Genomic DNA, 27,491 nt, shown 5'->3' with positions numbered 1-27,491 from the left:
TAGAACAGAGGGGTCGAGGGAGGGATAAATTTCACCAGGAATTTGGCAATTATTCCTGAACTTGACAACTTCCAGGCTCCTTTCTCATTTCCACAGCCAGACAAAAGAGCTCCAAGTGACTTTATCCAGCTGGGAGCAGCCAGGGAATGTCTGTGGGGCTCCTCAGAGCACACAGAAGCTGTGCCAGCTCCCTGGACTTCCAGGGGCAAAGCCAAGGGAACCTGCCAGGAAAAGTGTGGGATCAGGAGGAAATGCTGCCAGCAGCTCATCCCTGTGCCGGGAGGTTTCAGGCTCAGAACATCTCCAGGAGCAAGGAGAGCAGTAACTCTGCTGAGGGTTTCCTCAGGGATCAGCACTTTTCCACACCAGGAGCAAATCTCCCTCTCTCTGGGCTGTGCTGTGGATTCAGGGTCACTCCACGCTGCCTTCCTGTCCCGCAAAGATGACATTTCTTAGGTAGGACTGGCTGTAAAATGAAAATGTGGTTTTTACAGCAAGCCTGTCCCAGCCCAAGTGCTTCGGGGAGCTTTTTGCACCTCAATCCCACCATAATCCCCCTCCCTGGATGTCCCCAGCAGAGCAGGAGCTGCTCCTGATTTCCCTGAGCAAATTCCTGCTCCCTCTGGCGTCTCAGAGCCTCTCAGAGGTGGCAGCTCGTGCTGTTTGACAGAAAGAAAGTCAACACTCATTAATTCTCCTCTTTTTTCCTCTTTTGGTTCCGTTTTCTGGGTTTTTTAAATTTTTTTTTTCAGGAAGTTTTTGTCTTTTCCTGCTCCAGCTCATGAGTGAGGTTGCTCGAAGAGCAGAACTCTGAGAGGCTGCTCCTGGCTGGCTGTGAGGATTCGCTCCTCCAGCCAGGGCATGGAAGTGTTGCTCACTTGATCCTGAACCTGGGGTGAGAAAAGGAAAAGGAAAATAGGAAAAGGAAAATTGGAAAAGGAAAATAGGAAAAGGAAAAAGGTCAAACTTCGGGTGTTGAGCAGCCTGACTGCTCCGTGCTCATCTCTTGTGAGCCCAGATCAGCAAAGGAAATTATTGCTCTTATCACTGCTGCTGCTACTGGTTTATTCCTTGAAACATGGAATGATTCAGGCTGGAAGGGACCTTAAAGATCATCCCATTCCACTGTCCCAGGTAGTTCCAATCCCCATCCTGGCCTTGGGCACTGCCAGCGATCCAGGGGCAGCCACAGCTTCTCTGGGCACCCCGTGCCAGGGCCTGGCCACCCTCACAGCCAACAATTCTTCTCTAATAACTCTTGATATTATTCATTTACAGAGCTCGTTTCTACTCTCCTGGCTCACCAAAAACGGAGCTGCATCCCAGTTTATCCCCAGGAAAGCTCTTTCCCGATATCTCAACTCGCAGCAATCAGCACAAGCGCTCGTTCCCAGATCCGACAGGATGACTGATGCAAGCTGTCAGCCAATATTTGACTTTCCAGGTGAGATTAGATTTCGCTTTTCATTTCATCTAAACATAAAGCGTGAAGTGCAAGGCACTCATTTCGCAGCCTTGTGCAGGCTGGAGGCTCCTTAAAGACATCCCTGCTCTTTTTGGGAGTTTCATCCCATTATTCCAGTGGAGTTGGAAAATCCTGACTCTTCTGAATCTCCTTAGGGAAGGACTCAGCAAAGGTAAGTTGCTGTTGGCAAAGTCGATTTTCTCTGGAAAAATGAGAGCCATTTTTGATGTAAATCATGGAAAAGGCAGATTTTACAAAGGAAATGCAGTTTGTAATTTATATTTCCCCATTTAGTCTCATGAATTGCCTTTATCTCCTATATTTGAGCCTGTGTGGGGGTATAACTGCAGAGGATCCACCTGCACGTGTACCTGAATCCCTGTGGGCACACAAGGCTGAATTCCTGAATTCCTGAATTGAAAGGCATCCCACATTTCTAAATAACAATGAGAATTCACTGCCTCTTCCCCTTGGACGGAGCAAATTCCTCGTTCTTGAGGATTGGACTGGGGAAAAAAAGGTGTTTGGGAGGAAGATTTCCACAGGTTTTAGGGCTTGGTTGGCTGGAAGAACTGAAGGAATTGCCCACATTAAAGTGGGACAGTCTGGGTGGGAATGGGATCTGGTGGGAATGGGATCAGTGTGGGAATGGGATCAGTGTGGGAATGGGATCTGGTGGGAATGGGATCTGGTGGGAATGGGATCAGTGTGGGAATGGGATCAGTGTGGGAATGGGCACTGGTGGGAATGGGATCTGTTTGGGAATGGGCTCTGGTGGGAATGGGATCAGTGTGGGAATGGGATCAGTGTGGGAATGGGCACTGGTGGGAATGAGATCAGTGTGGGAATGGGCTCTGGTGGGAATGAGATTTGTGTGGGAATGGGATCTGACAGGAATGGGATCAGTGTGAGAATGGGATCTGTTGGGAATGGGATCAGTGTGGGAATGGGCCCTGGTGGAAATGGAATCTGTGTGGGAATGGGATCTGACGGGAATGGGATCTGACAGGAATGGGATCTGACAGGAATGGGATCAGTGTGAGAATGGGATCTGTTGGGAATGGGATCAGTGTGGGAATGGGATCAGTGTGGGAATGGGATCAGTGTGGGAATGGGCCCTGGTGGGAATGGAATCTGTGTGGGAATGGGATCTGACAGGAATGGGATCTGACAGGAATGGGATCTGACAGGAATGGGATCAGTGTGAGAATGGGATCTGTTTGGAATGGGATCAGTGTGGGAATGGGCCCTGGTGGGAATGGAATCTGTGTGGGAATGGGATCTGACAGGAATGGGATCTGACAGGAATGGGATCTGACAGGAATGGGATCAGTGTGAGAATGGGATCTGTTTGGAATGGGATCAGTGTGGGAATGGGCCCTGGTGGGAATGGAATCTGTGTGGGAATGGGATCTGACGGGAATGGGCTCTGGTGGGAATGGGATCTGTGTGGGAATGGGATCTGTTTGGGAATGGGCTCTGGTGGGAATGGGATCAGTGTGGGAATAGGATCAGTGTGGGAAGGAATGCTGGAGAGGGATTCCCCTCCTGTGGGCACACACCTGGTTCATGGGGTGTGAGCAGCACGGGGGTGTGAATTTTGGGATAAACAGGATCAAACATGGCTTTGCAGCACCAGGCAGTGTCTCTGCCCCTTCGGGGACTGTCCCAAATGATCCCTAAAGCCACTCCAGGGACAGAGTCTCAGCCTCCACATCCCTCCCATGGCTTTGTCTCCTCCTCAGGACAAATCCTTCTTCCCCTGGGAGTTTCCCCTCTGTAGGGGAAGGGACAGTGCCACGAACCCTGTGACAGGGCCATGGGGACCTTCACCAAAGTGTCCCACAGCGCAAAGGGACCTGAGTGGGCACCAGGATGAGCAGAGGGATGGAGCAGCTCTGCCGGGAGGAAAGGCTGGCACAGCTGGGATTGTTCAGCCTGGACAGGAGAAGCTTTGGGCTGAGCTCAGGGTGGCCTTGCAGGGCCTGAAGGAGCCCCAGGAAACCTGGAGAGGGACAATTCCCAAGGCATGGAGGGACAGGACACAGGGAATGGCTTCAAACTGAGAAATTACAAGTTTTGGTGGGATGTTGGGAAAAAATCCTTCCCTGGGAGAGTGGGGAGAGACTGGGATGGAATTCTTAGAGCAGCTGTGGCTGCCCCTGGATCCCTGGCAGTGCCCAAGGCCAGGTTGGACACCGGGGACAGTGGGAGGTGTCCCTGCCATGGCAGGGGTGGCACTGGATGATTTTGAGGTCCCTTCCAGCCCAAACCATTCTGAGTAGAACCTCCTTGGGTCTCTGAACACATTGGAGCACTCAGAGATGGGGATCCTCAGCTGAGCTAAAACTGAACCTTCAGGTGTCAGAGGGTGGCTGTCACTGGGTAATTATCATGACACTGACAAAATACTCCAAACCAACTCCTTTAATACAGCCATCTGATTGAAAAGAGTATGTTCTTGTCTTTAGAAGCATTGACTGGCAAGGATGGCCCAGCTGCAAAACTTCACTTGGGCGGTGGAAGATATTTTCAAGGACACCTTCCTCGATTACATGAACAGCTGGAGGAGGAACATGACAGAGGCAGCGAAGAAACTGCAGGCTGAGGTGGCTGCCGAGAACTTTGACTACGTGATCCTGTATCTGATGGTGATGATCGGGATGTTCTCCTTCATCATCGTGGCCATCCTGGTGAGCACTGTGAAATCCAAGAGGAGGGAGCACTCCAACGATCCCTATCACCAGTACATCGTGGAGGACTGGGGAGAGAAGTACAAAAGCCAGGTGCTGAATCCAGAGGACCTCAAATGTGTGATCCACGAAAACCTGGGGGCAAGGGATAAGACGAGCCCGGAATCACCCTGACTCTCCGGGGACACCAGCAGTGAGGGATTTATGGAGTCACACAGAGGGGAACTCACTGGAATTCCCAAGAGCTGTGGAAGTGTCGATTCAATTACATTAAATAATGGAATCCTGAGGAAATCGATGCGATGGTTTCCCGTGAGGATCTTGGGAAAAGTCCGAGAAAAAAAAAAAAGTCTGTGATTGTGCTTCCCTTTGATATCCTGTCCTTTAGGAAAATAAAGCCAAGACAAGGATAACTTTGATTATTTGAGCATTTTTTAAAATCCAAAAGCAAACCGGGAAGCTCCCAGCTCAGAATAACTGTGAATTAGCGGTCAAAAGTGCCGATTTAGATCCAAACTGTGTGACTTAAAAAACAACTTGAAAATGCCCAGTAAAATCTCCACAGATTTGACTGAACAACCAATTAGGGAATAAATCACAGGAGGCACCTGCACACATTCACTCCCAACTCCTTTTTCTAGGGATCTGACTCCTATTTTCGCTCGTGTTAAATGATAAATGACGAAGGGCTGCTTTTCTTTGGGAGCCTTTGGCTTGTCTTGGACACACATCCGGAGATCTGAGGTGACACCGTCACGCTCCAGACGTGCTGGAGGTGCAAAAGAAGCACAACCAGCAGCTGAAGGAAAGGATCCTCCTCTCCTCTGCTCTTGTGAGTCCCCACCTGCAGAGCTGCCTCTGGATCAACACCAGAAAAACGTGGAGCTGCTGGAGAGTCCGGAGGAGCCACGGGGCTGTTCCACAGAGCCCCTCTGCTCTGGAGCCGGGCTGGGAGAGCTGGGGGTGCTCACCTGGAGAGGAGAAGCTCCAGGGAGAGCTCCGAGCACCTAAAGGAGCTCCAGGAGAGCTGCAGAGGGACTTCTCACATAGTAATGTATTGATGGGACAAGGGGAAATGGCCTTAAGTTGAAGGAGGGCAGGTTTCTGTCAGATGTTAGGAAGAAATCCTTTAGTATGAGGGTGCTGTATGAGGCACAGGTTGCCCAACCGGGTTGTGGATTCCCCATTCCTGGAAAGGTTCAAGGCCAGGCTGGGCAGGGCTTGGAGCAACCTGGACACCTTCCACTGTCCCAGGCTGCTCCAAGTGTCCAGCCTGGCCTTGGGCACTGCCAGGGATCCAGGGGCAGCCACAGCAAATCTGGGAATTCTATTCCAGGGCCTGCTCACCTTGCCAGGGAGGAAGTTTTTCCTAATATCTGACCTAAACCTGTCATTTTTCAGTTTGGGGCCATGAGTCCTGAGTCCTGTCCCTCCGTGCCTTGGGAATTGTCTCTCTCCAGGTTTCCTGGGGCTCCTTCAGGCCCTGCAAGGCCACCCTGAGCTCAGCCCAAAGCTTCTCCTGTCCAGGCTGAACAATCCCAGCTGTGCCAGCCTTTCCTCCCAGCAGAGCTGCTCCATCCCTCTGCTCATCCTGGAGCCTCCTCTGGGCTCTCTCCAGCAGCTCCACGTCCTCCCTGTGCTGGGCCCCGGGGCTGGGGCAGCTCTGCAGGTGGGGCCTCACCTGAGGGGGCCCAGGGGCACAATCCCAATCCCTTTCCTGATCCCAATCCCTTTCCCGATCCCAATCCCTTTCCCGATCCCAATCCCTTTCCCGATCCCAATCCCTTTCCCGATCCCAATCCCTTTCCCGATCCCTGGGGACGGCGCTTGGGAGCCCCGGGAGCTCGCCGCGGCCCTTGCGGGAGCTCTCCGCGCTGGGCCCCGCCCGTGCCGGGGGAGGAACGCGGAGCCCTCGCAGCCGCAGCGCGGCGGGCGGAGCGGCGCCGGCCGGCAGCGCCCTGAGGGAGCGCCGCCCCCGCCCGCCATGGCCGCCCGCAGGTAGGAGCGGCCCGGGGCCCCTTTCTTTCCTTTTTATCCTTCCTTCTTTCCCCTCGCGGCCCCTCGGAGGCTCCGGGGAAGCCTGGCCCTCACCAGCGCTCCGCTCCCCGCAGCCTCGGCTGCTCTGCCGAGCCGGGCCTGCCGCTTTCCCTGCCCGGCCTGCCCAGCCCGGCCTGCCCCGCTGCCTTCCCTGCTGCTTGCCCTGCCCGTTCCTTCTCCACCGCCGCTCCTTGCTCTCCAGGCCTCGTCCTTTCTCTCCCAACCCCCCTTTCCGTCTTCTCCACCCCCGTCGCCTTCCTTCTCTCCGCTCCCTTTCCGCCTTCCTCACGCCGCTTTCCTCGGTCTCCAGCCCCTCTCTGTGCTCTGCGGTCCCCCGGCCGCTGTTCTCCAGCCCCCATTCCTTGTTCTCCAGTATCCCCTTTCCTTTCTCCCCAGCCTCCCTTCCTTGCTCTCCGTCCCCTTTCCTTGCTCTCCACCCCCTGATTTTCTTGTTTTCCACCCTCCCTCCTTGTTCCTTTCCTTGTTCCTTGCCCCACAGCTTCTCTGGGCACCTTGTGGGGACAATTCCTGCCCAAGGTCCCATCCATTCCTGCCCTCTGGCAGTTTAAAACCATTGCCCCTTATCCTGGCACTCTGCCCATGTAAAAAAATCCCTCTCAGTCGTTTTTACAAGTCATTTAAACACTTGAAGGGGCTCTAAGGTTTCCCTGGAATTGTCCTTTCTCCAGCTGGACAATCCCAGTTTTCCCAGCCTGTTTCCAGAGCGGAGGGCCTCCAGCCTTGGGATCATCTTTGTGATGATGGTGGAACAGTCTGATGTTCCCCTGGCGTTTCTGGGTTTGCTTTGCTTTTAATCCAACCAACGTGAATGAAACATCCCATCCGCTCTGTTCCTGTTTTCCAGGGTTTGGAGTATGTGAGGAGCTGCCAGAGGAGTCACTCGTATTTTCGTTTCTCCCTCATCAGGTATAAAGACCGTGATGGTTTTTTGAATTGTTTTTGATGTCGCTTGAGTTGGAGCCTTGAGTTGATCCAAAATCAGAATCAGGTTTGGGATGGAAAGGACCTCAAAGATCACCTCATTCCAAGCCCTGCCGTGAGCGGGGACACCTTCCAGGCCGCCCAGAGTCCCATCCAGCCCTTTTCTAGCTCACAAACATCACGTTTTAGTGCTCTCTGATAACTCAGTAGCTCGGTGCTTTCCCAGGCCTGCTGGCTGGAGTTGTCCAGCAAATCCCAAAGGAATTGGGGGATTGGAATTGGATTGGAATATCCCCAGCCCCGTTTTGTGGGGGTGATGGAGCTCTTGGCAGGCAGGGCCAAGGGATGGGCAGCCAGGACACCTCGGGAGGGTTTGGATGCTGTGTGGATGTTGTGTGGATGCTGTGGATGCTGTGGGTGTTGTGTGGATGCTGTGGATGCTGTGGGTGTTGTGTGGATGCTGTGGGTGTTGTGTGGATGCTGTGGATGCTGTGTGGATGCTGTGGGTGCTGTGTGGATGCTGTGGATGCTGTGTGGATGCTGTGGGTGCTGTGTGGATGCTGTGGGTGCTGTGTGGATGCTGTGGGTGCTGTGTGGATGCTGTGGGTGCTGTGTGGATGCTGTGGATGTTGTGTGGATGCTGTGTGGATGCTGTGGGTGTTGTGTGGATGCTGTGGGTGCTGTGTGGATGCTGTGGGTGCTGTGTGGATGCTGTGGGTGTTGTGTGGATGCTGTGGGTGCTGTGTGGATGCTGTGGGTGCTGTGTGGATGCTGTGGGTGTTGTGTGGATGCTGTGGATGCTGTGTGGATGCTGTGGGTGCTGTGTGGATGCTGTGGGTGCTGTGTGGATGCTGTGGGTGCTGTGTGGATGCTGTGGATGCTGTGTGGATGCTGTGGATGTTGTGTGGATGCTGTGTGGATGCTGTGGGTGCTGTGTGGATGCTGTGGGTGCTGTGTGGATGCTGTGGGTGCTGTGTGGATGCTGTGGGTGTTGTGTGGATGCTGTGGGTGCTGTGTGGATGCTGTGGGTGCTGTGTGGATGCTGTGGGTGCTGTGTGGATGCTGTGGGTGCTGTGTGGATGCTGTGGGTGTTGTGTGGATGCTGTGTGGATGCTGTGGGTGCTGTGTGGATGCTGTGGGTGTTGTGTGGATGCTGTGGGTGCTGTGTGGATGCTGTGGGTGCTGTGTGGATGCTGTGGATGTTGTGTGGATGCTGTGTGGATGCTGTGGGTGTTGTGTGGATGCTGTGGGTGCTGTGTGGATGCTGTGGGTGCTGTGTGGATGCTGTGGGTGTTGTGTGGATGCTGTGGGTGCTGTGTGGATGCTGTGGGTGCTGTGTGGATGCTGTGGGTGTTGTGTGGATGCTGTGGATGCTGTGTGGATGCTGTGGGTGCTGTGTGGATGCTGTGGGTGCTGTGTGGATGCTGTGGGTGCTGTGTGGATGCTGTGGATGCTGTGTGGATGCTGTGGATGTTGTGTGGATGCTGTGTGGATGCTGTGGGTGCTGTGTGGATGCTGTGGGTGCTGTGTGGATGCTGTGGGTGCTGTGTGGATGCTGTGGGTGTTGTGTGGATGCTGTGGGTGCTGTGTGGATGCTGTGGGTGCTGTGTGGATGCTGTGGGTGCTGTGTGGATGCTGTGGGTGCTGTGTGGATGCTGTGGGTGCTGTGTGGATGCTGTGGGTGTTGTGTGGATGCTGTGGGTGCTGTGTGGATGCTGTGGGTGCTGTGTGGATGCTGTGGGTGCTGTGTGGATGCTGTGGGTGCTGTGTGGATGCTGTGGGTGCTGTGTGGATGCTGTGGGTGCTGTGTGGATGCTGTGGGTGCTGTGTGGATGCTGTGGGTGCTGTGTGGATGCTGTGGGTGTTGTGTGGATGCTGTGGGTGCTGTGTGGATGCTGTGGGTGCTGTGTGGATGCTGTGGGTGCTGTGTGGATGCTGTGGGTGCTGTGTGGATGCTGTGGATGCTGTGTGGATGCTGTGGGTGTTGTGTGGATGCTGTGGATGCTGTGTGGATGCTGTGGGTGCTGTGTGGATGCTGTGGGTGTTGTGTGGATGCTGTGGGTGCTGTGTGGATGCTGTGGGTGCTGTGTGGATGCTGTGGGTGCTGTGTGGATGCTGTGGGTGTTGTGTGGATGCTGTGGGTGCTGTGTGGATGCTGTGGGTGCTGTGTGGATGCTGTGGGTGCTGTGTGGATGCTGTGGGTGCTGTGTGGATGCTGTGGATGCTGTGTGGATGCTGTGGGTGCTGTGTGGATGCTGTGGGTGCTGTGGATGTTGTGTGGTGCCCCAGGAGGGTTTGGATGCTGTGAATGCTGTGTGGATGCTGTGTGCAGCCTCAGGGCTGGCCCTGCTCTGCAGACAAAGCCCTGCCAGCCTGGGCTGTGGTTCCTGTGGAGGCCTGGAGCTGCAATCCAGGGGCTGGGATTCAATCCCCTGCTCCAGCAGTGTGCCTGGGGCCCAGCCGTGGGGCTGTGCTGCACAAGGCAGAGCTGGGCACAGATCCTGGGGCTGGAATTTGGGCTAATCCCAAACTCTGGGAATGTGCTGCAGCCCTCCCTGAGGGCCTCCCTGGTGAGCCTGGTGCCATTTCATCTGCCAGGAAGCACCTGGCAGGGCCTGGTGCTGCTGCCCCTCCTCACGTGGCTGCTCGGGAGCTCCTGGCAGGTGAGGGGAGGGAGCAGTGCCCTTGTGTGGGGCCCAGGCCCTGCCTTTCCCTGGGGAAGGAACAATGCCTGCCTGTGGATGTGTTCCCAGTTCCTATCTGGGCCTTTATCTCCTGGGGAAAGGCAAACACACAATTCCAGCTGTTTTATTTGCCCCCGTGGGCTTTTAAGATATCCCAACCTTGAAAAAGCAGTGCCAGAGCTTTTTTTTTTTTGCTCTTGCTCTGATGACCTCAGTGCTCAGTAAATGGTGGATTTTAAAGTGTGAAGGGAATTCTGGAACCCTGGAATGGTTAGGATTGGAAGGGATTCCGAAGCTCACCCAGTTCCACAGGCTGCTCCAGTGTCCAAGCTGGCCTTGGGCACTGCCAGGGATCCAGGGGCAGCCACAGCTGCTCTGGGCAAAATCCTCCCCTTTTCCCACTTTCTCCCCTCTTCCCACTTGCTTCTCCCTGCCCTGTGCTGCAGCTTCACCTGCTTTTTTTTTTTCAATCCTGAGGTTTTCAACTGGATTTGATAAGGGCTGGGATCAGATGGGGGCTGGAAAAGCCAAGAGATGAGATGGGGGAGAAGTTCTTGGCCCCTGGGGGCTGGTGGGATGTGGGAATGCAGCCTGGACGGAGCAGTGGCATTCCCACTCAGTGCCCGGTGCACGGGACACTGTGGGGACAGAGCATCCCACGTGCCAGCTCTGGGAAACATTTTGGGATTACAAGAGATGTGAAAAGAGACAATTCCCAAGGGCTGGGGGGACAGGACACAGGGAATGGCTTCAGGGTAGGATTTGATGGGATCCTGGGCAGGAGTTGTTCCCGGGCAGGGTGAGGAGGGGCTGGGGTGGAATTCCCAGATTTGCTGTGGCTGCCCCTGGATCCCTGGAAGTGCCCAAGGCCAGGCTGGACACTGGGGACAGTGGGAGGTGTCCCTGCCCATGGAAAGGGGATGATCTCCAAGGTCCTTCCCAACCCAGCCCATTCCATGATTCCATGAAGTGAAGACACTTTTTTTTGGAGGTGTGACACCACACCTCAGCTCAGGACCACCCTGAGGTTTCCTCAGCAGGACGAGGAGCTGCACAATCAGGATCAGCACAGGAATAGTGACTGATCAACAGGAACTTGGTGGTGGCTGCCACCCCAGGGCTTTGGTACAGTTGGATCTTGGTCACAGAGATCTCTGGAGGAGCAGGAATGTTTCCAGAGGACTCTCATCAGGCTCAGAGGGAAAAGGAGAGGAGAAGATTCTCTGGCTGGAGAAATTAGAACATCTGCCCGGAAGCTGCGCAGGACAGGAGCTGCAGGAACATCTAATTCCTGCAGGAAAGCTCGGCAGCAGCTCCCTGGTGTGGTGCTGATTTATTCAGGCCAGCTTTTCTCGGTGCTGGAGTGTTCCCTCCTGCTTTTCCACTCTTGTTCCACAGGCAGGAGAGGCCTCCAGGGGTTAATTTGGATTCCAGCAGCTGAAGAGGTGGAGCAGAGAGCCCAGGGCAGTGCTGCAGCCTGGAGCAGGCTTTTCTTCCCCAGGAATTCAGCTCTGGAATGGCTGGTGACCCCTCAGGGCTCCAGGGAGTGCTGGCTTTTCGAACCTCCATGTTTATCAACTGTTAGTACGGAGAATTCAATTAATCCATCTCGCAGAGGGCTGATCGATTAGAGGATTAATGAGATGTTCAGGCTCCAAACAGGGCAGGTGGGCTTAGAAACCCTCCAGGTCCCTGGGGATTGCTGGGGATCAGCCCCTCACAGGGGCAGGGTGGGCTAATTAGCAGCTTAATTCTCTTTTAATTTCTCTTAATTTCTTTAATAATCCTAAATTAATTTCTTTAATAATTCTCTTTTAATTTCCACTTCTCCAAGAGTTCGTTCTGCTTTGTTTCCCACTTCTCCAAGAGTTCATTCTGCTTTATTTCCTATTTTTCCAAGAATTCATTCTGCTTTGTTTCCCATTTCTCCAAGAATTCCTTCTGCTTTATTTTCTATTTTCCCAAGAGTTCACTGTGCTTTATTTCCCATTTCTCCAAGATGCTCCTGCCCTGCCCTGTGCCTCCAGGAGTGTGACCCCCCCCCAGTCGAGATGGTGGCCTTTAACTGGAAGGTGAGGCTGGAGCGCATTCCCAGGGCAGGGATTGCTGCTCCTTCCATGTGGGATGTGTTGGGTGGGCTCTGAGGATTCCTTTCCCAGGGGAGGGTTGTTTAACCCCCAAACTCTCAGGATTTGTTGGGGATTTGTTGTTGTCCTGCCTGTTGCTGCTGGGGCCCCACGTGTTCGACCTGAGCTCAGCAGAGCTCTGCTCATCCCTGCTCCTCCTGCCTTTCCTCTTGCCAGGGTTTTCTCTGGCTGCTGCTCTTCCCTCAGCTGCTTTTGTTACTGGAGGGGAATTTCTCCGCTGAATTTTGGGGGTTTTGGGGCTGTGAAGGGTCAAGTGTTAGAGCAGGGACCTCCTGCATGGTGCTGTGGGAACAAGTGCATGGAGGCTCCAGGATGAGCAGAGGGATGGAGCAGCTCTGCCGGGAGGAAAGGCTGGCACAGCTGGGATTGTTCAGCCTGGGCAGGAGAAGCTTTGGGCTGAGCTCAGGGTGGCCTTGCAGGGCCTGAAGGAGCCCCAGGAAACCTGGAGAGAGACAATTCCCAAGGGCTGGAGAGGGACAGGACACAGGGAATGGCTTCAAACAGAAAAATTACGGGTTTAGATCAGATATTAGGAAAAAATTCCTCCCTGGCAGGGTGAGGAGGGGCTGGTATGGAATTCCCAGGTTTGCTGTGGCTTCCCCTGGATCCCTGGCAGTGCCCAAGGCCAGGTTGGACATTGGGCCTTGGAGCAGCCTGGCATTAATGGAAGGTGTCCCTGCCTGTGGAACTGGAGGAGCTTTGAAATCCCTTCCCACCCAAACCATTCCATGAGTCTCGTAATTAACAGTTCGAGCAGGTTAAATCCAACTTTTCCCCCTGCCCTGCCGTTGCAGAGCTGTGCATTCAGAGCTGTTGCCTCTGTGATTGTGGGGAGATTGACAGAGCCTGGTGGTGTTTGTTCCGAGCTCCCTGCTGGTGCATGGACACCAGGCTTGGCTTAAATTCAGGGCTCTGATGGTGTCCTGACAGCCTGGGGACATCCTGAGGGAACAGGGATTTAATTCCGAGTTCTCAGAGTTACCACAGAACCACGGAATATCCTGATGGGAAAGGACCCACAGGGATCATCCAGCCCAAGCCCTGGCCCTGCACAGACCCCTCAACAATCCCACCCCATCCCTGGGGAATCCTGCTCAGTGCCCAGCACCCATTTCCATTTCATTTTCCTCTCCAAATTCATGGTTTTACAGGATGGAAACACTCTGTGCAATTCCAGACAGTCAAAACTGCTAGAAGAATCCTTGGAATTTGTGGAGTTTTTTCACTTTTCTCCCAGTTTCAAGGCATTTATCTGCACCTTCCATGTGTGAGCAGGGTCATTACAAAGTCGCTGGGAATTAAAGTTTCCTGCAGTGTTTTTGAGGGTCCCATCTTGGCATCCATCACTTGTGAGGATTGTTCAGCAGCATTTCCACTTTCACAATTTCCCCAGATGGTGCAACAATTGCTGGAAAACGAGCAAAAAGAGTTCAGGACTTGAGGGAAGGGGATTTTTCTTTGGCCCTCTTGCTCTGCCTGGTTTAATTTCCCCCCCAGAAATAAAAACCACGGAGAGACAGGAACTTTCCTACTGGAATGGAAGATGCAGATCATCCCTACAAATTCATTTTTTTAAACTGTCCATGTCTTCCCAGAAGTGCCTAAATAGATTCTTTGGCATTCCAGGCTCTGGAGAACTTCCCACTGCTGATGTACATTTTGGCAGCTAAAACTTTGATCCTTTGCTTGGCCTTTGCTGGAGTCAAAATGTACCAGAGCAAGAAAATTGAGGAGAAACTGAAGAGGGAACGTGAGGAGAGACTGAAAGCAGAAGCAGAGAAGAAGGATGAGTGACTCAGGTATGGAACTGATCCCCCAATTCCTGGGCTCTTGACAGTGGCACTGTTCATCCCAGTGGGATTGACTGGGAATGTGCAGTTGAGCTCTTTGGAATATTTGGGATGTTTCAGGCGATTTGCTCACTCGTTCTTTGTGGGGTTTGTCCAAACCACTGTCCTGGTTGAGGATATTTTTAGCCCAGTGTTCCCCCTCTGGTTTTGTCTCCCTGGATTTTTATGGCTGATGCACAAAGAGGGGGGATAAATTGGGAATAACTGCAGGGGGAGCAGCCAGGCAGGATGCTTCGAGCACAGCTCTGGGCCTGAAAGTCACAAAACAAAGAGAGAAAGTTAATCAGCCTTTCTAAATGAGTGCAATTATCGACAGCTTGGGGGTGGTTCAGCTGGAAAGGGCAAATTACACACCTGGAATTCCCAAAGGGACAGGTTATGCCATGGAACATCCACCACGTAGGATTCCCTGAGAGAAAAAAAAAAAAAGACACATTTTTCTCCTTGCTTCCATTACAAAATTCCCTAAATTTGGGATTTCCATTCCGAAATTCCCGAGTTTCCTCCCCTCTGTTTCCCAAAGCCGAAGCAATCCCTGCTTCCCTGGAGCAAATCCGTCGGCAGGATGAGTCCTGCCTGGTGCTTGCATTCCGTTCCCTGCCTTGCTTGTCGTTTTTGGAGCACTTTGCTTCACTTTGCTCCCTGTTCTGCAGCAAAATGGGAATTCTGTTCCTGCCTGCCCTTTGGCAGCTCAGTGGCAGTTGGGATGTCATGTTGCTCTCCATTGAAATAAAATCTCATTTCCCTTCCTGAGGTCATCCCCTCCCATCTAAAGACGCTTCTCAGTTCTGAAAATCTTTTTTCCTAGATTTTTATTTCCCCCCCTGTCGCTGTTTTATTCCATTTCTTCCCAAGGATTGGGAATTGTGCCTAGAAATGAGGAATTACCATGGGAACGAAGTTTTTTTCTATTTACAGAGGACAAAAAAAACACAAAACAACAAAACCAAAGGGTTTTTTTGGGGTTTTTTTTTTTCAGTCTCCTGTTTGCAGCAGATTCAGGACTTGACCTTAGGGCAGATTTTGGAAAAGGAAAAGTTGGACAGGGCTTGGAGCAACCTGGGATAGCGGGAAGTGTCCCTGCCCATGGAAGGGGTGGATGGGATAAGCTTGAAGATCCCTCCAACCCAAACCAGTCTGGGATTCTGGGATTCTGTGCAGTTATCCCGGGGAATTCTGTGTGGCAAATGCCCACAGCTCCAGGGATTTCTGCACCAGGATCATCACACACAAAAACCTCAGTGCCCAGCAGGTGACGTCACCCTTGGAAATTCCCTTCCCAGTCCCCTGAGCTGCCCAGCAGAGGCTCTGTCCTTCCTAAATTCTGGGATTAAGAGGAAGGAATTCTCCCCTGGAGCTGGGAGCAGCTCCTGTGCTCTCCCTTTTGTGCCTGCTGTTCTCACTGCTCTCTCCCCACCCTGCAGGTTCCTGACACTTGGATTCATTTCCCAGGAGGATGAAGCCTTCCTGGAAAAGAAGGAAACCTTTAAAATGTGCAACCTCAGAGTGACACTTAAATTATCTTCATTTTTTTCTGTGTACAGCAAAGCATCAGAGCCTCTATTTATGCAATTAAAAAAAATGCCTTTGTTTAGATAATAAAAATTAAAAAAAAAATAAACTTGGCTGCTGCTTGGAGCTGCAGGGGATCAGCTGCAAGGAGGTGGCTGGGATGGAAGAGGAAAACACTCTGGAGGAGGGAAAAAACCGCTCTGGATCCATCCTGGGAGGCTCCGAAGTTCATGGAGAGGGAGAAGGAAGTGGAGAGGGCTCAGTGCAGCTTTGGCAGCTGCTGCCTGCAAGGGTCAGCAGGAGCTTTTCCAGGAGCTTTGTGCATCCAGGACTTCCTTGAATCCATGGAAATCACGGCATCATCTGATGGAATTGTCATGGGAGGTTTATCCTGAGAACTCTCCTTGGTTCCCTGTTTTCTGCTCAGCCTGGGGGCAGCTGTTCCTGCCTGGGCAGTGACACCAAATCCTTGGCCATGAAATCCTGGAATGGTTTGGGTTGGAAGAGACCTAAAATCACCTCGTTCCACCTTTCCATGGACACCTCCCACTGTCCCAGGCTGCTCCAAGCCCCAGTGTCCAACCTGGCCTTGGGCACTGCCAGGGATCCAGGGGCAGCCACAGCTTTTTGGGAATTTCACTCCAGGGCTTCCCCACCCTGCCAGGGAACAATTCCTGATTCCCAAGATCCCATCCAATCCTACTTTGAAGCCATTCCCTGTGTCCTGTCCCTGCAGGCCTTGTCCCCAGTCCCTCTGCAGCTCTCCTGGAGCCCCTTCAGGTCCTGGAAGGAGCTCGGAGCTCTCCCTGGAGCTTCTCCTCCTCCAGGCTGGACATTCCCAGCTCTCCCAGCCTGGCTTCAGGGCAGATTGAGGTTAATCCACAGAGAAACACAGAAATACAGCAAGAAAGGCTCAGGTGCTTTTGCCTTCACATTCCCATTTCCATTCCAAAGCACTTCCTGGACCCTTCTGGGAGATGAGGAGGAGCACAAATTCGGCAGTGGAGTGCGGAGGGCAGGGGATGCTCAGGATGCACTGGCCCTGCTGGAATCGCTCCCTGGAACTGCAGGGATGTTAAAACCTCACTTCTCCCTCTGTCTCCTTGGAGACTGGGGAACAAAAGCAGCTCAAAACCTCATTCCCAGCACCGAGAAATATCCTGCTGTGCAATGTCCTGCCGCATCGCAGAGAAACGCCCTGCTCCAGCAGCCTCGGGAATTCCCACAATCCCAGGGAATCCAGCAGTTCCCAACACTCAACCTGTGCATGCCAGGGTGAGCTGGGGGGTGGGATTGAATTCAATTCCTGTGGTGGTCAGTGGGAACAGCCCGGTGCCCGCCTTCCCTGAGGGAAGCACAGGAATTCTGGTGGAGCCACTCCCCCAGACCTCCCCAGGGAATTGTGACACCAGCTCTGGTGACACCAGTGCCTTGGCGCTGGTTATTTTTGGATGTTAGCCCAAATCTGGAGTTTTTAGGCTCTCCAGAGTAGATTCTTCTAGGAAAAAAAAAATAATAACAATGATGAGGATTTTTTTTTTGTTTGTTTTATTTTTTAGCTTTTCACTGCTCTGTGAGCAGGACCAAAGGGACAAAATCTCCCTTTACAACTCAATTTACTGCCAAAGCCACTGGGCACAATTTAGCACCCAAAGCAATCAAGTCTGGCTTAAAATCATCCCCGCCAAAGATGTGCAAAAACAGAATTAATGCTCTTTTTTTTTTTTTTTTTGCCCCTGAATATGGGAGCTGTGAGGAGTCTCCTCAGAAATCCTGCAAATTATCACGTTCCTGCCTCTGTAGCCAAATCAGAAAAAAAAAAAAAAATCTTTGCAGGTAAAAGACTTTAAATCTGGTCCAGCCTGGTTTTTAGGATGCCAGAGTGGTTTGGGGTGGAAGGGATTTTAAGGATCATCCTGTGCCATGGGCAGGGACACCTCCCACTCTTCCCAATGTCCAAGCTGGCCTTGGGCACTGCCAGGGATCCAGGGGCAGCCACAGCTGCTCTGGGAATTCTATTCCAGGGCCTGCCCACCCTCCCAGCCAGGAGTTTTCTCCCAGTATCCCATCCAGCCCTGCCTTCCTCCTGCTCGAGGCCATTCCTAACTGTCAGCGTGGCATCAGAGCTCAGAAATCCCCAGAGCCTGGGATGGTTGATATCCCATCATCTCCAGGATAAGAATAGGTCTTGTCCAGTCCTGTCCCTTCCCAAACTGACCCGATGCCTGTCCCCTGATATTCCATGGGGGAAATCTGAGCTGTGCTCTCAGAGCTTCCAGGTGATTTCAGCTCTGGGAATTCCGCGTGCCACAACTCCAACAGGGAAAAATCTGCTGACACTGGGGGGAGACAGCGGCTCAGCTTTGCCGCAGTTTCTCCTTCAGAAACCGGCTGGGCACCTGGAATTCTGACAGAATCCCTGAGGTTGGAGAAGCCCTCCCAGCCCAGGGAGTCCCAGCTGTGCTCAATCCCCACCTTGTCACCCTGCCCAGAGCTCTGAGTGTCACCTCCGGGCCTTCCCTGGACACAGAAAGGTTTTATGGTTAAAAAAAACACATTTAAAAAGGGGAAAAGAGAATTCAATTCGGTTTAATCACTGAGGAAGAGGAGGCAGCAAGGATAGAGAGCCTCGGAGCGTTTGGTGTATCCCGGAATCAGCAAGGTGGGAAGAGCCGCTGAGGATCACCCAGTGCCACCCCAGCAGCACCAGCATCACCCCAAAGCCTGTCCCCAAATGCCACATCAACAGCTGCGACACCAGAGGATCTGCACAGGAACCTCTTGGAAATATTCCCAGCCCAAAACCTGAGCCAAGGTCGCTGCGGTGCCTGCCGAACACAGGGTCTCTCCTTCTCCCCTGTTCCATAAAATCCCTCTTTTCCAAAGCAGAGTTCAGGCTGGACCTCCCTTGCACAGCCCTGCGTTTCTGACACTGTCCTTGTCACCAGTGCCAGGTGCTGAAGGCACAAGATAAAAGGCTCAGAATTAAAAATTGGCTTCTGAATCTGCAGCGTTTGCACCTTTAGGGTTCCTTTTCCTCACGTGAAGGCCGTGTGGGTTTAAACAAAAGCTGCATTCCCTGTGGAGTGATCAGGAAAGGAGCCGATGGGATTTCAGGGGAAACAAACGAAACTCTTCCCAGGTTCTGAGGTGACTCGAGTGGCTGCAGGGATAGAGAGCTCAGGGCTCTGGGCTTTCTGAGGTCCTTCAAATGAAAAATCAACCTTCAACAGGACACCTTGGCCGTTAGACTTCAGCTGAGACCAGCTCAGCTTAGTTTTAGTGCCACTGAAAGCTTTTAGTCTGAGACTTCTGCCAGGATCAGCCCAGCCCAGAGCAGCGTCCCAAGGGCCTCACACCCAAACGGTGATCCCAACTTTTCCTTCCCTGCTTTTCCTCTTGGGAACCAGCGATTCCCCCCTGCTTTTTTTTTCCTGCTCTGCAAGTGTTCTGTGTGGGGGAGAATCCTTCGTCATTCCCTGGAATCCCAGCTCCAGCCTTGGCAGGATTGCTTCCAACTTGTTGCGTCCTCTAATTACAGCACGGATGACACAGTTAATGAGTTCAGATTTGTTACCAAGCTCAGCCTTCAAGGAGGGAGTTGGAATATCCTGAGTGGGAATAAACCCACAGGGATAATCCCACCCTGGCCCTGCCCAGACCCCCCCAAACAATCCCAGTCTGGGCATCCCTGGCAGCTCCTGGAGCTCTGGCAGCCTCGGGGCCGTGCCCATTCCCTGGGGAGCCTGGGAAGAACCAATGGGGAGAAGAACCTTGCCCTAAAATCCAACCTCAATCCCTCCTGTGCAGGATCCCGTCCCTATCCCAGGGAGCAGAGATGGGAGCTGCCCCTGGGATGAGCTGCAGCCCCTGAGGAGTTTCCCTCAGGCTCCTCCAGCTGAACATCCCAAGTTCCCTCAACCTCTCCTCAAGTGGCCCCTCCAGACCTTTCCCCATCCTTTGGACACTCTCCAAGAGCTTTGGATCTCACTCTGCAGCTCCACACGGGAAAACAGCCCAAGGTCCAACCCACCAGTTATGTGGGGACAGCTCAGGTGAAATTCCCAAAACCTGAGCTGATGTTTTCCCCCCGGATTGGATCCCAGGGCCGTTTTTGGGCTGTGAGTGACCGACGACTGGGAGGTGGCACAACCCAAGTCTGGCTTTGGCTTTGAAGCTCCTTTGTCTTGGCTGCTGGAGCAATTCCAGCGTGTCTGGGCTCTGCTGGGCCTTGCCTGGCTCACCTGTGGAGCAGCTTGGGATAACCCCAGCTGATAACAGGAATTCCTGGCGGCTGCCACAAGTTATCCCACGGCGGTGGGGCTCCTCGTGTGCCCCTGCAGAGGGAAAGTTCACCAGTGAGTGATTAGGCTTTCATCCACGCGGATTTCCAGCTGGCAGCCATTCCTGCAGGATCACAGAGAGCTCCTGGATGTGTCCACATGTCCCAGCATCCCTGCAAGGCTGTGCCAGCCTGTCCCGAGGCTGGGATGGGGCTGTCACATGGATGTGGCTGCTTCCTGTCGATCCCACGGAACACAGATGGGTGACTCTTCCTTTTTGATTATCCTTTTTTAATTTTTGCGGTTTGTTTTTTTTCCCCCTGGACTTCCTCCTGCTGCTTGGCTTTGCTCCCCAGTGCCTCAGCTCCCGACGGCGTGGCCCTTTCGCAGTCCTCCAGCTCGTTTTATCCGCTCTCACTCATTTCTCTGGCCTAAACTCGGGCTCATTTCCCGAGCTGATGGCTCAGAGCCAGGCACCAACAAATGGCAGCTCCTGACAGCCGAGTTTGAGTCAAAGAAATGAGTCTGGGCCTTGTGTTTGGGCTCTAAACCCGCTCTGTTATTCTGCTTTTCTCACACAAACGATCGTTGGTGTGCTCCCTCTCCTTCCCATGCCCCCTCCCCTCCCACCTGGGCTCTGCAGGGAGAAATTCCAAGGAAAAAAAAATTCACGGAGCATGAGCTTTGAGTGATGGCTCCTGACTTTCCATCCCTGGCCACCCTCCCCCCAGTTCTCAGCGCGCTCCACTTTGCCTGTTCACTCAGAAAAGCTTTTATCCCCAAAATCCCAAATCATCCAGCCTGGGAGAGGTCTCCAGGATCATCCATAATCTCCCCTAAATTACGTCCCCCAGCGCTTTTGGGCCCTGGTTTTCGGAAAGCTGTCGGGACCAAGGGCTTGAAAATGAGGAAAATGTTCCCATTTAAAATGTTCCCACCTAAAAAATGTGGCTGGGTCACCCGTTACAGCCCTGCTCCAAGAGCTGGAGGAAAAATTAACGTTTGTGGTGTTTTTTTGTTTTTTTTTGGTTTTGTTTTTTCCATGAAGATGAGGCTTGGAAAAGCACTTAGGAGGCATTAGTCAAAGAGACGTGATGGAAATTCAAGCGATTTGCATTCCAGCTCGAGCTGAGGGACATCTGTGACAGCTTCTCCCCCAGCATTTGCATCTGACTCTGCCTCTTGTCCTCGTGCAAAGATCCCTTCATTATCTTTTTCCCCCCCACGTTTTAGAGAAAACCTCCACGCCCACGCACAGATCCCTGAGTGCGACCAGAGCTTGGCTTGTTCAAGCCTCGCCTCCGAGAGAGCTCCCGCTGGCAACCCCGATAAAACAGTGGGGCTTTTCAAACCCTGCTGAGGAGCTGGGGTGTTGTCTCCAGGGCTCTTGATTAAGGTGCTGCCGTTGGGTAACATCCTCCCATTAGCTTTGAGTCAGACGCTCAAGGAACTTGCTCGCCGTGCCCAAATTACCGGTTGAGTCACGGCTGCGTGAGCCGCAATATTTTCCTCCCCCCACGAAGGGTTACGGGGTTTTAGTGGGAAACTGTGGGGCTGTAATTATCCGACACAGCAGCCCGGGGGGGAGTGGAGGGGAGGCAAGGACTCCTCTTGGAGGGGTTTCGGTGAAATCCCAACGTTCCTGGGATTCCAGACTCAGCTCTCTTTTTTCCTGCCCGCAGCTTTCCATGCTCGTTAAAAGGGATTGGGAATGGCGGGGGGGTGGGGAAGTTTTGCCAGGCCTCAAGCTCCCAGAGGGAAATGGGAAGGGATTTGACAAAGCTTTCCCAACCTTTTCCAGGAAAAAGGAGATTGTTCAGGTTTTTCCCTTTGTTTTCTGGCAAACTGGCGGCAAACGCTTCCTTTTTCCTAATGTTCGTTTCCCATGAAATCCACCACAGGGGCTTCGCCCTCGTCTTCCCACAGGATACAAAGCTGGAAGGACAATTCCTGGGACACAGATTCCTTCCTTGGGAGATTTCTTGGATGGGAAGGAGGTGATTTGAGTTGTCCAGCCTGGAGGAGAGAAGGTTCTGGGGAGGTTTTAGAGCCTTCCCGGGGCAGAAAGGGGCTCCAGGAGAGCTGGAAAGGGACGGGGGACAAGGGATGGAAGGACAGGACACAGGGAATGGCTTCACAGTAGGATCTGATGGGATCTTGGGAATCAGGAATTGTTCCCTGGCAGGGTGGGGATGGAATTCCCAGAGCAGCTGTGGCTGCCCCTGGATCCCTGGCAGTGCCCGAGGCCAGGTTGGACATTGGGGACAGTGGAAGGTGTCCCTGCCATGGCAGGGGTGGCACTGGGTGGGATTTAAGGTCCTTCCAACCCAAACCATTCCATGATTCCTCTGATCCCGTTCCTGGTCCCGTGGACTCTGCTGTGTCGGGGAGGGCAGGACACACCTTTCCATGGAACAAAGCTGGAAAAACTGCCCAGGCAGCTGTGGAGCCCTGGAACCAAATCCCAGGGAGGCAGCGGAGCCAGGACTCCGAGCCCTTCAGGTCTGGGCTTGTTCTCCTCCCTGTGAACCCAGACACAACAAGGGAGTTTGCGCTGGGATTTGCGCTGGCGTGACCGGAGCTGTTCCTCGTCCCCAGGGGTGTCAGCAGGGCAGGGCAGCAGTCACTGGGCCATGGGGTGAGCAGAGCTGTGTCTCAAGAGGAGCCGAGGGCTGTGCAATCCCTGCCTTTCCCCGGGGGGCAGAGGCTCCTCAGCCATTCCTTTCCTCATTCTCATTTCACAGCGCTCCCAATCCATCAGCAGGGCCTGGGAGGAGAGGCTGAGGGAGCTGGGGAAGAGGCTGAGCCTGGAGCAAAGGAGGCTCAGGGGGGACCTGGTGGCTCTGCACAAGTCCCTGCCAGGAGGGGCAGGGAAAGGAGGAGAGGAAATGGCCTCAAATTGCACCAGGGGAGGCTCAGGGTGGAGATTGGGCAAGGAAATTTCCCTGGCACAGTGCTCAGGCCTTGGGATGAGCTGCCCAGGGAGGTTTGGAGTCACTGTGTGTGGGAGTGTTCAGGAGGAGTCTGGAGGTGGCCCTTGGGGACAGGGGTTGGCTGATGCTGGTGGCACTGGGGTGGCACTGGGTGATCCTCAGGGGCTCTTCCCACCCTGGTGATCCTGGGATCCTGTGGAACCAGGGGCATTTTCCATGTCCGGGCTCCAGCTCTGAGAACCAGAGCGGTGGGTCTGGCTCCTGGGAATGGTGGCCTTAAACCTCTCAGCAGCACGTTTTCCCCCGGGATCTGGGATTGAGCTGTGCACAGCTCCCTCAGCCTGGCAGCCCCGGGGTTATCCAGGGAGGAGGGAGTTTCCCAGGCCTCTCCATCCCCCTGCAGCCCTCAGCTCCCCTCTCCCCCAAGCAGCAGCTCCTGCTTTGGGTTTTCTTCCCGTTCCTGCATTTGTTAGCCAAAGGCGGAGCTCACTCACGAGCTGCTGAGGCTTCTAAAGCTCTGTGTGCTCTCCAGAGGAGATCGGACGGGTGGAAAAGATGGAGCTGAGTCCCGCAGGCAGATTGAGGAAAAGTCTCCTGGTGATTCCGGGATTCTGCGACTCTGGGGTTTCGCTTTCGCCACAAAGGACCATCCGCCACTGCTGGGCCTGGAGCAGAGCCTGGGGCTGCTCTGCCCTCCCTGCACAGGGGACAGACGTGGGGACACTCAGGGACACCCAGGGACACCGATGTCCCCTCTCCCTGGGGCTCCTCTCCAGGCTGAGCAGCCCCAGCTCCCCTCAGCCTCTCCCGGGCACGGAGATGCTCCAGGCCCTTCCTCAGCTCCAGGAGCTCCTGTCCCTGCTGTGCTGAGGATCCAGGGCTGGACACAGCAGCCAGAGGTGCCCCCAGGGCTGGGCACAGGGGCAGGATCCCTCCCTGATTTATTATTCATTTATTTCACCCTGCAGCAAGTCAGAACGTGCCGTTATTGAGCCAGGCCCAAAAAGGCCCTGTCACTTTTGTCACTTTTGTCACTTTTGTCACTTTTGTCACTTTTGTCACTCGTGCTTTCAGCTCCCTGCTGATTGTGAGTGGACTCCAGGAGGAAAGCGGTCGGGGAAGAGCTGTGGGAGCGTGCAGGCAGTGTCCCGGGGTACAGGAACGAAGCAGGGCTCCCCTTCTCCTCCCTGTTCCCTCCTCTCTCCCTGAGCTGTCCCAGGCTGAGGATGGTGCTCCTGAAGCCTCGGGGACAGGCACAGTTTGTCACTGCATTGTCCCAAGGTGATGCTCTGAGGCTGCCAGGTGTTGGGAGGGAAAATGGTGCCTCAAGTTTTATCTTTGGTGTGTTTCAGGTTCTGCGCTGCCCAGGGGTGCAGCTCTGAGCTCACAGTCAGTGTCACTCAGCTCTGCACACAGCAGGGACACAAAACAAATCCTTCTCCTGCTGCACACCAAGGACAGCTGGGACAAGTGTTCAGGCCCCAAAGCACAAACAAGGGTGGGCTGAGGGGAGGAAACAAGAAGGATGGGACTGCATCACCTGCAGCTGGGACTGGACAATTCAACCCCAACGTGCAAATGGACCAAAACTGATAAAAGTGTGAGACCTGGTGACCCTTTGTCCATTTTGTGACCATTTTGTGACCACCTTGGGTGCAGCCCTGGCCAGGCTCTTGTCCTGCCCAAGGTGGATCCTTAAAGGCCTTTTAATAAATCTCGACTTTATTCTCCAGCTCTGTCCAGTCTCTGTTCCAGGTCAGCCTTCCCAAGGCATCAGCATCACCGCAGCTCTGGCTGTCCCTGCCTCCTTCACCCCCCATCAGACCATCCTCCAGGAGGGGCCAGGCAGTGACCACTCCCTGGGACAGGGGCAGGATCCTGGCTGGAGCTGTCCCAGGAGGGATTGAGGGTGGATTTTAGGGCAAGGCTCTTCTCCCAGAGCTTCTTCCCAGGCTCCCCAGGGAATGGGCACGGCCCCAGAGTTCCAGAAGCCTTTGGAGACCCAGGGATGCCCAGGAGGGATTGCTGGGGGTCTGGGCAGGGCCAGGGTGGGACTGGATCATCCCTGTGGGTTCCTTCCACTCAGGATTTTCCATGATTCTGTGATCTGGAAATCCCAGTGTCGCTGAGCAGGGGGTTCTCCTCTTTCCCAGTCCTATGGCAGAGGCATAAACCGAGCTAACCACCAAATTTATCACTTAGTCCTGAACAAAATCCCAATTAATGGCTTTCCCTCTTAATGGAGCAATTAGGATGGCAATTATCCCTTACATCCCGATTACCCTGTTCAGGGGTCGTTATGTCATTACCTTCCCAGTCACCACATTCGAGATTCCAGCTAAAAAAACAAAATCATCACAAAACCCTTTTTTTAAAAAATGCCAACTAAAACCATCGTGAAATACAGAACACAGTGAAACACACAGTGACAGCAGGGTTGTTTTTTTTTTAACTGCTGTATTATATTACAGCTAAAATTGTTTGGAAAAATTTAATATTTTATTTTTATCTAAATTAAATGTTTTGTAGGTTCAATTTTATTCTTTTTTCTTTCCAAAACCAACTCTCCACAGGGAATTTGGTTCTCTCCCAGTCTTACACAAAAGTGACAAAGATTAGGATTCTTTTTCTAACCAATGCCATCTTCAATTTAAATAATCTCTTTTCCCTCCTGCTGGCTGATGATTTCCCAGGCATGAGCTGAAGTCCCACACCAAAGTTTTATTTCTGGTGTCAAATACATTCCAGAAGTGGGTAATTTTAGCTCTGCTGGAACCAAGAGAGACAAACTTGCCCAAATCAAAGATGGCCTCAGGATGGAAACTGGAAAAAAGGTGGGAAATTTAGAAAAGAAATTAAGACAACAAGTAAATTAAGGTCCTTATACTCCTCAGAACCGAGTCAGTACAAGAGCTGGTGGTTTCCTGCTAAACCAGGGAGAGACTTTGTGAAAATTGCCGGAGTCTGGGGTTCAGCATTAGGAATTCTCAGCCAAGGCTGGGTTTATCACACTCCCTTCATGGCTTCTGCCTCATCCCAGCCACTGTTCCAGTGGAAACACTGAACGCTCCTGGCCTGGACTCTGTAGGATCAGGATTTCTTTAGGAGCTGGAGCTTTTATCAGGGTGGTGGAAACGGTGCAGGCACAGCTGCATCTCCCTGGGGGGAGCAGGGAAAAGCCAGGAGGGAAAGCTCCAAGGGGCTGGGACACAGTGGTTGGGAAGGGGACAAAGCCACCAGATCCTGAGTGGTCAGAATTTGATTGTCCTCTTTTTTTGGGATGTGGAGCCCCCAGTGCAGAGGGAAGGACTCACCTCAGGCACCCGCAGGAGCTGGTGAAGGTGAGAGCAGGAATGGGCTCATTCCCAAGGGAATATCAGAGTTCTGTCACCCCTCAGCGGGGAATTTGGGTTTGGAAGCTCAGTTTGCCCTCCCCTGTGGAATTCAACTTCCAGCCTGGCACTTCCTCGCAGCAGCCAGTGGTGCAGGAGGTGAAATCCCTGCCCAAAACCTGGGGTCGGTGATGGAAGCTGAAACCTGGATCTCACCGTGGAATGAGGCACCTCCAAAACCTGGATCTCAGCATGGAATGAGGCACCTCCAAAACCTGGATCTCAGCATGGAATGAGACACCCCCAAAACCTGGATCTCAGCATGGAATGAGGCACCTCCAAAACCTGGATCTCAGCATGGAATGAGACACCCCCAAAACCTGGATCTCAGCATGGAATGAGGCACCCCCAAAACCTGGATCTCAGCATGGAATGAGGCATCACCAGCTCTGCTTCCCAATGCTGTTGGGAAAATGGAGAAGCTGGGTGTGCAAAGCAGGAATTCTCAGAGCTGCTGGAATCTCCTCTCGGCGCTGGCACGGCAGAAATTGGATCCAGTTTTGGATGGTGCCACCTGTCCCCTTCTGGAAAACCACTGGAGAGAAGGAACAAACCTGGGAGCTGCAAATGTTGTTTCTACCTTTAAACATCTCCCACTTTGCAGCTGAGCAGCAGCAACGGGAACGTGGCCGCCGGCAGCTGGAATTGCGGATCCTGGCTCCAACGGAGCCGACACCGCAGGGAAGCCAAAGGAACGGGATCCAAAACCAACTCCAATCCCTAACTGGCCTCTGCTGGAGCCAGTGGCTGGGAATATGCACCTGTCCAAAAAAGGAGAGGGCTCTGCTGGAAAGCTGAAGCTCCGGAATTCCAAGGACAAGTGTGGAAAGCCAAGAGAGCGGTTTGGATTTCAGCTGGAAGCAGCAGCCTTGGAACAGTTCTGAGGAGATGAGACTCAGAAAACTCCCTGTAAGGATGTGGCCCACATGGAATAAATCAATTCCAGGCGGTTGGATTGGCCCAAACAGCAGCAAAATCCCATAATAGCAACGATTTATCACGGCAGAAAAAGGATACGGGGAAAGCAGGGAGAGAAAAACATCACGGTAGCAAAATGTGAAGTTCCAGACAGTGAAAACCCGTGGAAGGAGAATTAGGAAATAATGCTTCCTACAAAATGGTTGGGAATTCTTTCCCTGTCAGTAACAACGAGCAAACACACAAAGGAACATAGAGCGGGCTGAGAGGAACCCCCGACATTCAGACTCACAATTTCATAGGATTTCATCGGATTTTTACTCCTTTAACCAAATGCCTCAAGGTGCTCACAGTGTCCGCCCCGCTGGGTCTCCAACCAGTTGGATTTGCAGACTCCAGAGCTTTTGCCAATGAATTCTTGGACCAAGCGTGGCAAGCTGGAACCCTCTGGCAGCATTTGCCTCTCCTCGTCTCCCATCCTGGATTCCAGGACTCTGCAGGGCACAGACTGAGCACTCCTGGGCCCCGTGGGGACCTGCAGAAGACACCCCAAAACTGCCACCCCCCCCCCCGGTTCCCGGGGGAAGCAGCAGCAGCTCTGTGGGATTCCACGAGGAGAAGGGTGGCCCTGAGCC

General features: G+C 53.3%; 2 protein-coding genes across 2 annotated transcripts; both read left to right on the top strand.

The window, feature by feature from the left end:
* The first annotated feature begins 1,522 nt into the window (after positions 1 to 1,522).
* On the top strand, positions 1,523 to 4,668 carry KCNE2 (potassium voltage-gated channel subfamily E regulatory subunit 2). The gene is made up of 2 exons (XM_066177551.1): positions 1,523 to 1,637; positions 3,937 to 4,668. The coding sequence occupies exon 2, from the start codon at positions 3,955 to 3,957 to the stop codon at positions 4,330 to 4,332; it is 378 nt and encodes a 125-aa protein (XP_066033648.1). The 5' UTR covers positions 1,523 to 1,637; positions 3,937 to 3,954; the 3' UTR covers positions 4,333 to 4,668.
* A 1,466-nt stretch (positions 4,669 to 6,134) lies between these two features.
* SMIM11 (small integral membrane protein 11) lies at positions 6,135 to 15,669 on the top strand. The gene is made up of 5 exons (XM_066177198.1): positions 6,135 to 6,156; positions 7,061 to 7,122; positions 11,821 to 11,893; positions 13,595 to 13,767; positions 15,243 to 15,669. The coding sequence occupies exons 3-4, from the start codon at positions 11,873 to 11,875 to the stop codon at positions 13,760 to 13,762; spliced, it is 189 nt and encodes a 62-aa protein (XP_066033295.1). The 5' UTR covers positions 6,135 to 6,156; positions 7,061 to 7,122; positions 11,821 to 11,872; the 3' UTR covers positions 13,763 to 13,767; positions 15,243 to 15,669.
* The last annotated feature ends 11,822 nt before the right edge of the window (positions 15,670 to 27,491 follow it).

The sequence above is a fragment of the Chamaea fasciata genome, unplaced genomic scaffold, assembly GCF_029207755.1.
Source record: "Chamaea fasciata isolate MVZ Bird 193981 ecotype frontalis unplaced genomic scaffold, bChaFas1.0.hap1 SCAF_2, whole genome shotgun sequence".
Taxonomy (NCBI): domain Eukaryota; kingdom Metazoa; phylum Chordata; class Aves; order Passeriformes; family Sylviidae; genus Chamaea; species Chamaea fasciata.
Note: the sequence above shows the minus strand (reverse complement) of the source record. Positions and strands in the feature narration are given on the sequence as shown.